The 13,105-nt window shown below is 32.6% G+C and overlaps 3 protein-coding genes across 3 annotated transcripts; 1 reads left to right on the top strand and 2 right to left on the bottom strand.

The window, feature by feature from the left end:
* Positions 795–2,338, top strand: LOC104785746 (dof zinc finger protein DOF2.4-like). Its single transcript, XM_010511012.2, has 2 exons — positions 795–1,089; positions 1,408–2,338. The coding sequence occupies exons 1-2, from the start codon at positions 1,039–1,041 to the stop codon at positions 2,323–2,325; spliced, it is 969 nt and encodes a 322-aa protein (XP_010509314.1). The 5' UTR covers positions 795–1,038; the 3' UTR covers positions 2,326–2,338.
* Positions 7,283–8,508, bottom strand: LOC104785745 (60S ribosomal protein L36-2). Its single transcript, XM_010511011.2, has 4 exons — positions 8,422–8,508; positions 8,211–8,319; positions 7,672–7,871; positions 7,283–7,499 (listed from the first exon to the last, which is right to left on the bottom strand). The coding sequence occupies exons 2-4, from the start codon at positions 8,310–8,312 to the stop codon at positions 7,463–7,465; spliced, it is 339 nt and encodes a 112-aa protein (XP_010509313.1). The 5' UTR covers positions 8,313–8,319; positions 8,422–8,508; the 3' UTR covers positions 7,283–7,462.
* On the bottom strand, positions 10,891–11,927 carry LOC104785744. The gene has a single exon (XM_010511010.2). It carries the CDS (start codon positions 11,624–11,626, stop codon positions 11,249–11,251), a length of 378 nt encoding a protein of 125 aa, XP_010509312.1. The 5' UTR covers positions 11,627–11,927; the 3' UTR covers positions 10,891–11,248.

Here is a 13,105-nt window from a genome sequence, read left to right as displayed (position 1 = left end):
GAGAGAGAGGGGGAACATGATGGACCGGTCGCGATGCTTCGGCTGTCGTCCAACGACCAAAGCACCCATTTTAACCCACTTTTCCTATTTTCAATCTCTTTTTCATTTCTTTTGTTTTTCAAATTATTAGTTATAAATCATTATATGATCAACGATCCTATTGAATAATCATTATGCTAACACCTCGGAATTCGGTCTACATAACACCTTTGTCTCCTAAATCCGCTCCATATATTCTACTCGGATCAATCTACACAGAAATCAACTATATATAATCACTATCAACCAGATAAATCGATTATTTTAGCTGAATCTAAAAATATAAAATAACACATTGTGGAAATTATTCTAAGGGACAAGAGTTAACTTTTACATAAGGATTTCATCCAATTCGAATTGGTCGTTATGTTTTACAACAAAAACATTTCTTTGTGAAACAATAATAAAGTTTTACAACAACATTTATTAATAGGGATGAAACGGATTTATATATTAAGTTATAGGTGTTATTGTTGATTTGATCTATAAATCTCGGTTTACATGTGTGAATATATGAAAGCGAGGACCATCACAAGGCACAAAATTAAAGCTTATGTATTAAGAAAATATACTTATATATATATGAATGAAACTAGTGATAGGAAATTTTAAACCCTAACTAAAGCAAGAAAACAAAAAGAATCATGTCAGTCCCACCCCATATGGAACACAAACCCTAATAATTACATATATGACAATTATCTTCTTACATCTCCATACAAAATTATTGTATACACACATACTTATATATTGACATAGATATATATATAAAGGTTCATCCACTTTAAATTTTAGCCATCTTCATTCTCACACTCAACATTCCTTTCTCTCTCTTTCTCCCTTCATTCTCATTCTCTCTCGGCTTTGTTTTCTCTTTGATCTGATTCCTCTATTCTATTTCTAATTCATCACCCACCACGGAAAAGAGAAGAGAAACCAAAAAAGAAAAAAAAACTTTACTTTAAGAATTTTGAAGAATAAAATCAAAAGAGAATAACAATGGTTTTCTCCTCCATCCAAGCTTATCTTGATTCATCCAACTGGCAACAAGTAAGTGCTTTCCTGTTCCATATATACACTTCTCATATATGACACATTAAAAAAAAAAAACTTATTGCTTAGCAATTACATGTTCTAAATCTGGAATCAAAACAAAAATAGAAATCTTAATTCAAAGCTACAGAAAAAAATTCTTCTTGCTTTGCAATTGGCATGATTTAAGTTTGGAATCAAACTCAAAGAGAGTACTAATATTTATTCAAAGCAAGAAAAAGAAAAGACAGAAAAGTTCTTATTGCTTAGCATGTTCTTGAATATTCTTGTTCAATTTCAATAATTTTGCTCATCCTTTTTATTTTGTAACTTTAGGCTCCTCCGAGCAATTACAATCAGGACGGTGCAGGAGCCTCAGCAACCGGAGGTCATGTTCTTCGTCCTCAGCTGCAGCAGCAACAACAGCAGCCGCAGTCTAATGGGAGCGGAGGCTGCGGTTCAGTCCGAGCAGGATCGATGGTGGATAGAGCAAGACAAGCAAACGTAGCCTTACCCGAAGCGGCACTGAAATGTCCAAGATGCGAATCCACCAACACCAAGTTCTGCTACTTCAACAACTACAGCCTCACTCAGCCACGCCACTTCTGCAAGACCTGTCGGAGATACTGGACACGTGGCGGTGCTCTCCGCAACGTCCCTGTCGGCGGTGGCTGCCGAAGAAACAGGCGTTCTAAAAGCACTAGCAACAATAACAACAACAGCACCGCTACTAGCAACAACAACAGCTTCTCCTCCGGGAATGCATCCACCATCAGCTCGATTCTCTCTTCTCACTATGGAGGAAACCAAGAGAGTATCTTAAGCCAGATTTTGTCTCCGGGGAGGCTAATGAATCCTACTTATAATCATCTTGGAGATCTCGCAAATAATACAAAGACAGACAACAACATGAGCTTGTTGAACTATGGAGGATTGAGTCAAGACTTGAGGTCAATCCATATGGGAACATCTGGTGGCTCGCTTATGAGCTGTGTTGATGAGTGGAGATCGACGTCTCATCATCAGCAGCCGAGTTTGGGAGGTGGAAACTTGGACGATTCCTCTAATCCTAATCCATCTTCAAATGGGTTTTACCCTTTTGAGTCACCGAGGATAACTTCAGCGTCGATCTCTTCTGCTTTGGCATCGCAATTTTCTTCGGTTAAAGTTGAAGATAATCCTTACAAATGGGTTAATGTCAATGGTAATTGCTCTTCCTGGACTGATCTTTCCGCTTTCGGCTCTTCTCGTTGAGTTCAACCACACACACACACAAAACAAGAGGAAACTTGAGGGTATACTTTGGTGCAAAAAAAGAAAACCTAGTTACTAGTTATTAGGTTAGTTTTGTCTTATTTTAATTTGCGTTTTTGTTTAGTTAATGTTGTTTACAACTTTCCGGCGTTCTCTATCTAATGTTGTTAAGCTATTGGATGTTTTTGAGACTGTTCCTTTGTTATTTGTCAGTACTGTTCCTTTGTTATCTTTCGAGTTTCACTACTATGATGAATGTATTAGAGAGATTTATCTCTCGATCTTAGTTATTGAAATTCCGACGAGTTCATTTAATTTTTCACTAGTTTTGTCTTATACCGTTAATATTATTTTGTCTGAGGAGTACTTATGTTAATAATTAGTTAATTACTAGTACTTAATTTTGTAGTGTCTAGTAAAATTTATGTTGTTTTAAATTTATAATCTAGTTTGAAACTGCCTAACTGGCTCGTTTGAGTTAGTTCATAGTTGTTGACAAAAAAAAAATCTAGTTTGAAACTGACTGACTTCTTGTTTTCAACTTAGCTTTTATATCAGTATAGAGCGCTTAACCTCGCCATAAACATCACAAAATGGTAATTAACTATATTTGATTCTAAAAGTTCTCACCATTACTCTTTGTACATATGCAGCTCCTCTTATCATCTTATGCATGTTATGTGCTTTAATAAATCAATAAATAGTCTCATAGACATTTTTTTCTTCAAATCTCTACCTTGGGCGGCAGTCACAATTCCCAAAAGCGAAGAATCTAAATTTGATGAATGATGATCTGATATATATGGCTGGATCGTAGAGAATTAGAGATCATGTATGTACTTTTTCAATTGTTTATTTTTCAACTGTAGAAAAATAACTCTTTTAAGGATTACTTTCAATTACTTAATACTTTTTTTTATCAGTTTCAACATGTTTTTTTTCCGGGTCTAATGCAAAGATACACTTTACCCAAAAATGCATTGTTTACAAGGATTTTCTTTAAAAAAATCTCGAGATTAAAGCTTTGAATATAATGGAGGAACAAAAGAGATGTGAATAGAGACGAAAAAGAGCAACTGATCGTTGGGGTTGGGTTGAATTGACGAAACCAAATTAAAAGCAAGGAATCTTAGGTTTAGTCATTCCAGCATTTTTTTTTAAAAATTTTCTATGTCAAAAGCAGTTTCTTGCGCATAAGTAGATTGATTTCAAGGACAAATTAAACAATATTATGATCGAGATGTATTTGTGTGAAATCACTTAAACATATTTTATTTGTGTGTTTTTTTCATATACTGTAATATTTTTGTATTTATAAAGACACACTTTAGAGGATTTGAAGATGTTCTGAATTCAATTACGTGTTGAAAGATGTGTTTAGCGAATAACTTTTTTTTGTCAATCACATTTTAAATACGTAGGCGATAATGTTAATCGTAAGATGACGGCTGGATTTTTCTTACATGTGACTACGAAACATTAAGAAGGACAGAAACAGAGAATCAATGTCGGGACGAGAATTTTAATCTTAAGATTGTCAGTTTGACGCGCCTTGGTACGCGTGTTTTGTACACAACTCACTAGGCGACAAATTTGCTTTTTTGTCAGTTTGTGTGAGCCACGTCATCCATTTTCACTCTCAAGTCTCTCTACTGATTTGGTCATTATTATTAGAGTTTCTTCCCTTATTCCAATGTTCCACTTACTGGTTACATTTTTGTTTCTGGTTGTAATTGCATGCGCAAAAGAGTTTGGAATTTTATGGATTTTTGATGGATTACTACAAAATTTGAAATTGAGAAGAAGAAAAAAGTGAATACTAGTACTATATAACTATTGATGTTATAGTCCTTTGAGGAACGTCCTTCATCATCCTTCTCGAAAAGGATAATTCAAAAACGAAAAGACAGAAAGATGTATTATATACACCTAATATGTTTGGGTCCTAAAAAAGGAGGGATTGGTTCACAGTGAAAGAAAGGAATCTAAATTAGATGATTGTGTTCTGCTTTTGCAAGTACCAAGGCTGCTCACCAATATGGAATAAAGCACATTCAAACCTATAAAGCTAGGCCACATAATAAAAACCTGCCGATCTCCCATAATTTAGCTTATACAGTATTAATTTTTATTGATATTTTAGTTTCTTAACATAATCATCGACATTGTACTACAAAATACAAATACTTTAAATTTCAACTATTTCAATTTAGTATGCAACTCAAATATCGTATTCATGTCATAACTTACATTTTAAATTGTAACGGTTCATTTGCAGTCTGAAGTGATCAGAAATATTGATACTCAAAACTCAAATTTGTTCATATCACTCAAAACTTAATTTTACTACACGCAAGTGAATAAAACACAAAAATATGTTCATGGAAAAATAAATTAGTATATACTACACATTGATATATAGTTTTGTTTCTTATCAGCTAGCTACTCGTCAGTTAATGATTTGAAGTGATAGTAGCTAGGCATAATAAATCAAGATAGGCTTCTGTATATGAATGAGCCCCAACATACGCATAGTAGGACTCAGAAATCCAAGTTAAAATCTTGTCTCCTGATCATGTATGTATTTCTGTGCGTCAATATATATATACAATATGTAGGCACATCCATGTATGCATATTCATGCGAAGGTCTAGGCAATTAGGCATATATAGACGACGACCAGCATATTTGTGTACTACTTCTACTGCAGCTTTCACTTTTACAGCATGTGTTTTTCACTTACTTCCCTGGGACTACAAATAAAGAAAATATATAATTTCATTTGTTTTTTTCTACATATACAGCAAATAATTTTTAAGCATATTTGTCGGAATTTCTAGATGGTAAAATTTTTGTAAGCATATGTGTTACACATTTTTTGCTGGTTAACGTTCAAAATTTATAACGACACTCTCGCTCAAATTTTGTAAGCATATGTGTTAGACATTTTTTGCTGGTCTCCTAGGGTCTTATCATGTTCGATACTAGCTAGAATAATAATATGTGGTACAAAACTGAAGATTTTGGCCATTATTAAATTAATCCGTCGTCAGGCGTCACTGGGAGTCTAGAAAACTCATCACTGGCCAGTATAGACCAACTTGTACAGGACTGGTCCCGCTAAGATCGGCCAGATCGACCATGTTAAACACTAGAAAAAGAAAAGAGTTTTTATTGTTTTATGGTTAACCGTAGTTTGGTCTGTTTACAATCATCCACTAGAACTGGATAGAGTATCTCCTACACATTTTTTTTTTCTTTTTTCTTTTTGTGGTACCGCTAAACTTGCTATATTAAGGGGATGTAAATGATACCCATGGAGATCATGACCATGAGATTTGAGATTCCACAGTTTATATTTTCCCAAATCTGACAAAAAAAATCCTATGCTGCATTTGCAAGTAACAAAAGATCAAAACTTCATTTTTATGGTTGCCGCGCTTTGTAGTGGAGATACTTGATTGTTTTGTGCTTTGCAATTGCAGATAAAGGTATTATGGCGGCTTGGAAAATAACATCTCTAATATGCTAATGCCACAAGTTTCCAATAGATATTGTATGATCTAATTAATTGGAAAATGGACTTTTCTTTTTGTACGTAACAAAAAACTATGGACCTTTTCAATATAACCAAAAGATTTAAAATTACATTAAACCATCGATTTTGATCATATGACCTGATCAGTTATAAACTCACATTTAAGCCAAATTGTAATCGATCATATTATATAGTATTAGCTTGAAAGCATCATCAATTCTCTAAAAGTTTCGCGTCAATCCAAGTTGCATCACCTATGATCACATATAATCGAAAAAAATACTTAAGGTATGTGCGTACATAAGATATACTAAAGGATCTAGAGTCTCTATCATCTTTTAGGTGTTGGAAATTGATCGATATAATTATAAGGATCATAATTAGTGAAGGGATTATAATCTCTTAGTAGTATTGCCTTGTCACGTTTCTTCCTCATGTTGTCATCAACCACACACGTTCTTCATTTTCAGACCAGAGATTCCTTATTAGCTATACACTTTATGAAAAGTACACAAGCGTACATCTACACTTATATAACAGAGTGCATGCATATTGTACAATTCATTTTGTTCTTTTATATAATTGATCAGATATACTTTAGGCTATTAATTATAAATCTTAAGCAGAAACTTATATTTAACGTAACGTTAGACCATGTAAATCCGAGTTTATATCTTGTGAGCTGATAAATGGATGGAATCTAAAACGATGTTTTCATAAATTTTCGAACCACTTCTGAAAGTTCCTAACAATTTCGAAAACTACTCTCAGTAAATTGTGAAACTCACCTAACGATTTCGGAAGCTTTTAACAGACAAACAGCTTCTGCAAACTCCTAGCTAACAACCTCAAAATGCTAATAATGACTACTGGAAGTTTCCAATGGATTACCGAAAGCAAGGAAGTTGATGAGGATTATGTTCCTTAAAACATATGAGATGTTAGTTTTCTCATATGATTGAGTGGGATAAGGACACATGCACACGGATCGTAGTCTACTAGAATTAGAATTTAATAGCACATTGTAAAAAAAAAAATTGATACATCATCAGAAGCCAAATGAAATTACGAACGATCTAGCAAACCTCCTAGAGATACATATTTTTGCAACTTCAACAAGGTTACGATCCAAAGTATCCTAAGGAAAACAAGAAAAATATACGATTTTGGGAGACTTACAGTTCGCTTACTCATTAGATATACACTGTTGTCTAAATTCTAAATCATGAGACCTCGCGTACGCATTACATACATACTTATAATTGTCTACACTAGAATAAGTTAGCTCCTTTGTTGTGGCAAATTCAATAGCGGCCCAAATAAGTTAATGTTATTGTGGAGTGTGGACTATACGGGCTTATTTTAGATTGCATTGGTATTTTGACTATTTCCTAAACCAACAGAGTAAAACAGAGGCAATAGCATAAAAGTAGTAATAGTAAGTTTTAATAAGCTTCAACATAAAAACGGAACAGAGTGTAACAAGATTAATCCACATCCCTAACAAAGCACAACACATAAACGCTCTTTGGGCATAGAGAAGCCAAAACTTAAGTTCCAAAAGAAACAAATATCCCATAACACAGAAGCCTAAGACGTTTACTTCTTCTTCTCGGTAACACCACCACCACCAGACCTGCGAGTATTCAGACAAACAAAAGTCAGTTTGATTCAATTGCTAGATATGATTCAACACTCTGTTTCATAAAGAGAAGCAATACAAAAGTCTATATGTGCAAATTGATGAACAATCTTGCGAAATGAATTGAGCAATGTGAAAATGAAACTCATGGGATTCTTATACATACCTCATCTTACGGAGAACACCAGACATCTCCTCTCTCTTTCGCTTGGCTCTCTTGTGGGTACCCAACTTCCTCTTAGCAACCTTAAGAGCACGCTTGTCTTTGCCAACCTTAAGAAGCTCACTGATTCTCTTCTCATAAGGAGCAAATCCAGCTACTTCCCTGATCAGTGATCTGATGAACAAAGTCCTCTTGCTCGTTTTCTATAACAAATTCAACAAATCCAAACCAAAAAAACTCACATCAAAACAAAACTCTTGAGAAATGAATCACAGAAAAACAAAAAAAATGAAACTCTCGTAAAGCAGAGAAGCAAAACCTAACTAACAGTGTCCTCATTGCTCAAAACAACACCATTTCTCATCTCAAAACTCAACATTTCCGGTAAAAATCTAAAGAATCAAATCAAAACTAAACACTATGTGACCCATGTCTAAGCCAATCTCTGTAAATACCACAAATCGAGCTAAAAACATAGACCCACGAAAGCAATATCTAAAAAGCAGTAAACTTTGTAATCAGAAGGGGGGTTAGATTGATACCCCTTTGCGAGAATTGGGACGAGGAGCAAGCTCACGTCTGGTGACGACATGTCCTTTGTTCAATCCAACGAACAAACCGGTCTTCACTGCTGGAGTTGTCATCTTTTACCTGCAATACAGACTCACAGAGAGTAGATTCAGAAATCTATTTTGAATATGTTAAAACAATGTAATCGAAGAAGAAGAGAGAGTTTGAATCAGAGTCCCAAACCTGCAATGGAGGAGAAGCAGCCGCTGCAAAACAACGAAACTTTGGAGAAAAAGAAAGCAGTTTTATATATACGGCGACAGAAGGGAAACCCTAAGTTTTCTACTAAATGGGCCTACTTTGCTATTATATGGGCTTGTAGATTGAGCTTATATTAGTAGAACCCATTTATAGTTGACTCAGGCCCAATGTTATACAAGAGGTAGTTCTCATCGTATCGAATGAATTAAGATCACTGGTCCACTGTATTACAAACGCTAGTTTGTTTGTATGCATTTTATTCCCCCCAATATAGCATGCATTATATGAACATGAATGAAGAGTTTAGATGTTCAAACATAACTTTGCGAAAAAACATTATCATTGAATGAATTTTGCCAATTTCACATGTGAAAATGCTTCTTTATAGTCAAGCACTATGGAATTGATATAATACAAAGTATAAGGGATCAATTTTAAAATCTTATTTCCTTATCACTAATTATATTACAAAGTCATGATAAAATTATAAGGGATTATTTAATTGTTTTGTTGACAGAAAATATATAAAGTTTATTTAATTAGTGAGCTATATATGACCATTTGTCATATAAAACATTTTTTTTTTAAAACCAACTCTTCATATTTAACACCATAATTTAACTCATCAAAACGTTCTCTCACTTAAGTGTTCAATGATATATCTACATCTATACTAGTATTTTTGCAGCAGTTTTTGCTCAAAAATACTTTTTGGAAAGTTTTTACATTTAATGCATTGACTTTAATATTAGTTACCAAAACTTCAAAATTAATTGTAGGTAAGATTTTAAAAAATAAAAAAATCTTTCTACATTATTCAAACATAAATATATGATTCCCTTTCATTTTTATTTAAATTTATATTTAAATTATCTTAAATTATTCTATGATACATTTAGTTAATAAAAATTGTGATTTTTTCCTGTATATGATGTAATTCAAAATTTTAAAAACGGACATATATTACTCAATATATGAATAAAAAAACGGGTACAATATCCCACATCATCTAAAAAATTGTGCAATGGTTTAGAGTCATACTTTAAAAGAGACTAAAATGATTCTGAATACAAATGAGTAGAAAGCTTGATTTTATTAGGCATTCAAACTTTACAAAATTTTATTTGGTTTATTCTGGTTCTTTATTTTAAAGATTTTTAAAAGGTTTAATATGAAAAATATTTAAAACTTTTAAAAAGTTAAATACGATAAATATTATACTGTAGATACACAATAAATATTAAAAATTAAGATGATATAGTGTGAGTTAAAATATCTCAGGACGGGGTTATATAGCGGGACGGGGTTATATAGCCGGACGGGTTTTATCGATATTTATATAAATTAAAAAATATCATTAATTCGGTGTTACACGGATAAAACATCATTTCATTATTTTGTTAACATTGTCGATATCAGAGAATAGACATATGTAATTAAATTGATTAAATAAATATTATGTAAAAAAAAATTATATTGCGGTATTATATGATTTATTTAAAATTTATTATATAATTATAGCATATTTAACCAACAAATACAACTTATAATTTAAATATTTTAGTTAAAATAATTTTGACCCGCGGAGTACAGTATAGTAAATATATCGTCTATATATATGATTGCGAAGAAAATGACATAAGTGAAACAAGAATGGTAAGTGGCTAGACTCTAGATTCTATCTAAACTTTGATGGAAACTGTTGTAAGAGAATAATAAAATCTGAAGGAATAATTTAATTTATATATTCGTGTGAAATTTTATAGTCTGTAAAAATTAATTACAATATCTTCCGATGTCAAAAAAATAATTTACAATCTCTTTTCACATCTTCTTTCTTGTTGTTGAATGAGATACCAAAACGTTTCATTCAAGCTGCAATTAATCAAAATAACAATTAATGGTCAATTAATTAACAAATTAGGAGACAGGTCCACAAAACCGAAAGCCACATAAAAAAAGAAAGAGAGTAACATAGACGAAACGAACATAACGGCAACAAAAGAAAGAAATAAAAATATTGAGAAAAAAAAAGATTTTGAAGATCCATAAGAAAAAGGAAGAAGCTTAAGGAGTTATCGTGTAGCCTTTTTTAGTAAATAGCATTGGATGTTCCAACTTTAGAAGTCGAAGGAACTTAAATAAGGCCTCGACCCCTAAAGCGTTTATAAAATTCTATATCCCAATCTCTTTTCTTGTCCTGTCTTCTTCTTCATGTTTCTCTCCCTTTTTTTCACTTTTGTTCTCTCTCTCTCTCACTCTTTTGCTAACCCTTTAACTTTACGATGTCATTGTGAGAGTGAATATTAGTAAACAAGTGTACATTATACAATTGTCAACAATTATCTGTTATGTAGGTTACCCACATCACAAGGCTACTGGTTGGCTGATACGAATGAACTTTACACTTCACTTATGTTGAACCCTCATCTACACTCATACGAGTAATAATTCACAAGATCACGAAAACATATTTCAGTTTCGTCAACATACGCAATTAGCTAGTTGTAAACCTTTACAACAAACGAAAAAAAGCACAACATATATCAGAAAATATCCAAATATCAAAAGAAGAAAAAACCTAACAATGGACAAATAATAATCATCTTGAAACGAAAATCTCTATATGATCTGGAACTCTTAAAAACAAAAATACCAACCTAATCAAGTAGTATTTTTCTTTTGTCTATTTGCGGGAGAGAAAAAAAACGTTCAGATATTTTCCAAACGTGACCTAAAAATATGGTTCATAAAAAAAATAAAATCATAAAGACTAAAATATAAAAAAATAAACTCTCATTAAACTTAATTATTTCTTGATCGTCATTGTCGTCGTCCTCCACTGCAAATCCGTTATAAACGAGGTCACGTCATCTTCTGGCGCGAAACTCAACCGTCTCCGGCAATACATCGTTTTAGCTCTAAGCATCTCCGATGAATACTCACGTTTCCTCGGTGCCGGTGGACATTCTCTGATCTTAGGGATTCTATTCTCTGGACGAGTCGGTGTTTTGAATCCGTCATTATCTTCCTCCACAACCTCTTCTTCTTCTTCTTCTCCATCATCTGATCTCTTCCTTTTCCGACAAATGTCTAACACAGATTTCTTGTCCGAACATTCATCTTCTCTCGTCTGTGTAACACCACCTAACGTTACCTCTTCTCTTCTCAAGCTCGTCTCCGACATATTGGAGAAATGGCACAAAAACAAGAACACAAAACTCTTGTTCTAGAGAGAGAGAGAAAGAGAGGGGAGAGAATGAGAAGAAGAAGAAGAAATAATGATTGATCGATGTAGATAGATCCAACGTGGTAAAGAATATTAATCAAGAAAATTGTCAGCTTTTATTTTTGTTGTTATTTCTTTATTTCAGGTTTGTTTAGAGTCGGAGATTGGAGCGAGTTTATTGTGGTATTGTTGGTTGTGGTAAGAAAGAGTCTAAAGGGGGGCATACATAACGTAACCAAAGACCCTCTAATTCATTGAGAAGGGAAGACCTTATACGTTATTATTATACCGTTACGATAAATATATTTATCATATCGTCGAATAAAGTAATAAAAATGATGGCCCGATGCCTTTCTGCTTCTCGCAAGTTAAGCACCAAAATTGACGTCTGCCTTTACGTTTCCAAAACTCCATGTGCGCTTTTTTGTTTCCTCCTGAAAAAATATATTTGTTGCCGTTAAGACTTTAATTTCAGTATCTAACTTATATTTATTACTATTAGCATACAATCTTTTTGCTAATAACTTGTGTGTATTTTTATAATGAGACCCAAGTCTTATTTTCTTAGAGAATTTATGACTTCAGAATTCAGATGTATGAGTCCTGTTTGATTAAATTAATTTTTTTATTTTTTAAGGACGAAGTAGTATTAATATGTTATGTAAGATAAATTCAAATAGGAATAATATATTTTGATGATTTTGCAAAACATTTGGACAGGAAAAGATATGTAGTATATATATTAAATGACAGTTTTTTTTTTGTTAAGTTTAAAGAATATGAATTGTAATGACTTTGTTTTCGACCATGTTAACGATATATACTATAGTCATACATTCATGTATGTAAAATAAAAATAGTAAAAGTGTCTCTTGAATAATGTTACAAGTTCTACATGCATATATACTTATATACTTATATACATATGAATTTGACTCCTAAACAGTACTATAGGTATTAATTTTCATAAATATTTTTATATTTTATTATAAAAAACATTCCTGCAGATGAATCTCTTACTCATTAATATTTTAATGGTAACCAAACTATAAATATTGAAATACAAGACAAAATAGGAATATCGAAGAGTGAAATTTGAGAAGAAGAATATATCTGAATGTAAGAAAATTTTCTTCCCTGTTTGTTTTTCTTTGTCTAATTTTCTTTTTTCAAATAGACATTGGTGAAATTCATGATATTTATTTTCACTTAAGAACTTTAAAAACACGCGTGAATGGTACCAAAATAAAGTAAAACATATAGGCTAATGACGTGCATGATATGAAGCATTAAAAAGTGTCATGAGCTTTCAAACCATTTGTTTGGAGATAGTGAAAATGACGTTTGTGAAGTGTGTCAATTGATGGACGAAGAGTCCTTAGTACTTTACTACTAGGTGATACCCGTGCTACAGCACGGGATTATATATTTTGTTAG

Source organism: Camelina sativa, chromosome 5 (genome assembly GCF_000633955.1).
Source record: "Camelina sativa cultivar DH55 chromosome 5, Cs, whole genome shotgun sequence".
Lineage (NCBI taxonomy): Eukaryota > Viridiplantae > Streptophyta > Magnoliopsida > Brassicales > Brassicaceae > Camelina > Camelina sativa.
Note: the sequence above shows the minus strand (reverse complement) of the source record. Positions and strands in the feature narration are given on the sequence as shown.

Bases quoted from the DNA above. Each gene is read 5' to 3' on its own strand.
- LOC104785745 (XM_010511011.2), bottom strand. From the start codon at position 8,312: ATGACAACTCCAGCAGTGAAGACCGGTTTGTTCGTTGGATTGAACAAA. The intron at 7,872-8,210 runs GTATCAATCTAA...AATTTGTTATAG, and splicing joins GTCCCAATTCTCGCAAAGGG to AAAACGAGCAAGAGGACTTT. The intron at 7,500-7,671 runs GTATGTATAAGA...GAATACTCGCAG, and splicing joins GGTGTTCTCCGTAAGATGAG to GTCTGGTGGTGGTGGTGTTA.
- LOC104785744 (XM_010511010.2), bottom strand. From the start codon at position 11,626: ATGTCGGAGACGAGCTTGAGAAGAGAAGAGGTAACGTTAGGTGGTGTT.
- LOC104785746 (XM_010511012.2), top strand. From the start codon at position 1,039: ATGGTTTTCTCCTCCATCCAAGCTTATCTTGATTCATCCAACTGGCAA. The intron at 1,090-1,407 runs GTAAGTGCTTTC...TTGTAACTTTAG, and splicing joins ATTCATCCAACTGGCAACAA to GCTCCTCCGAGCAATTACAA.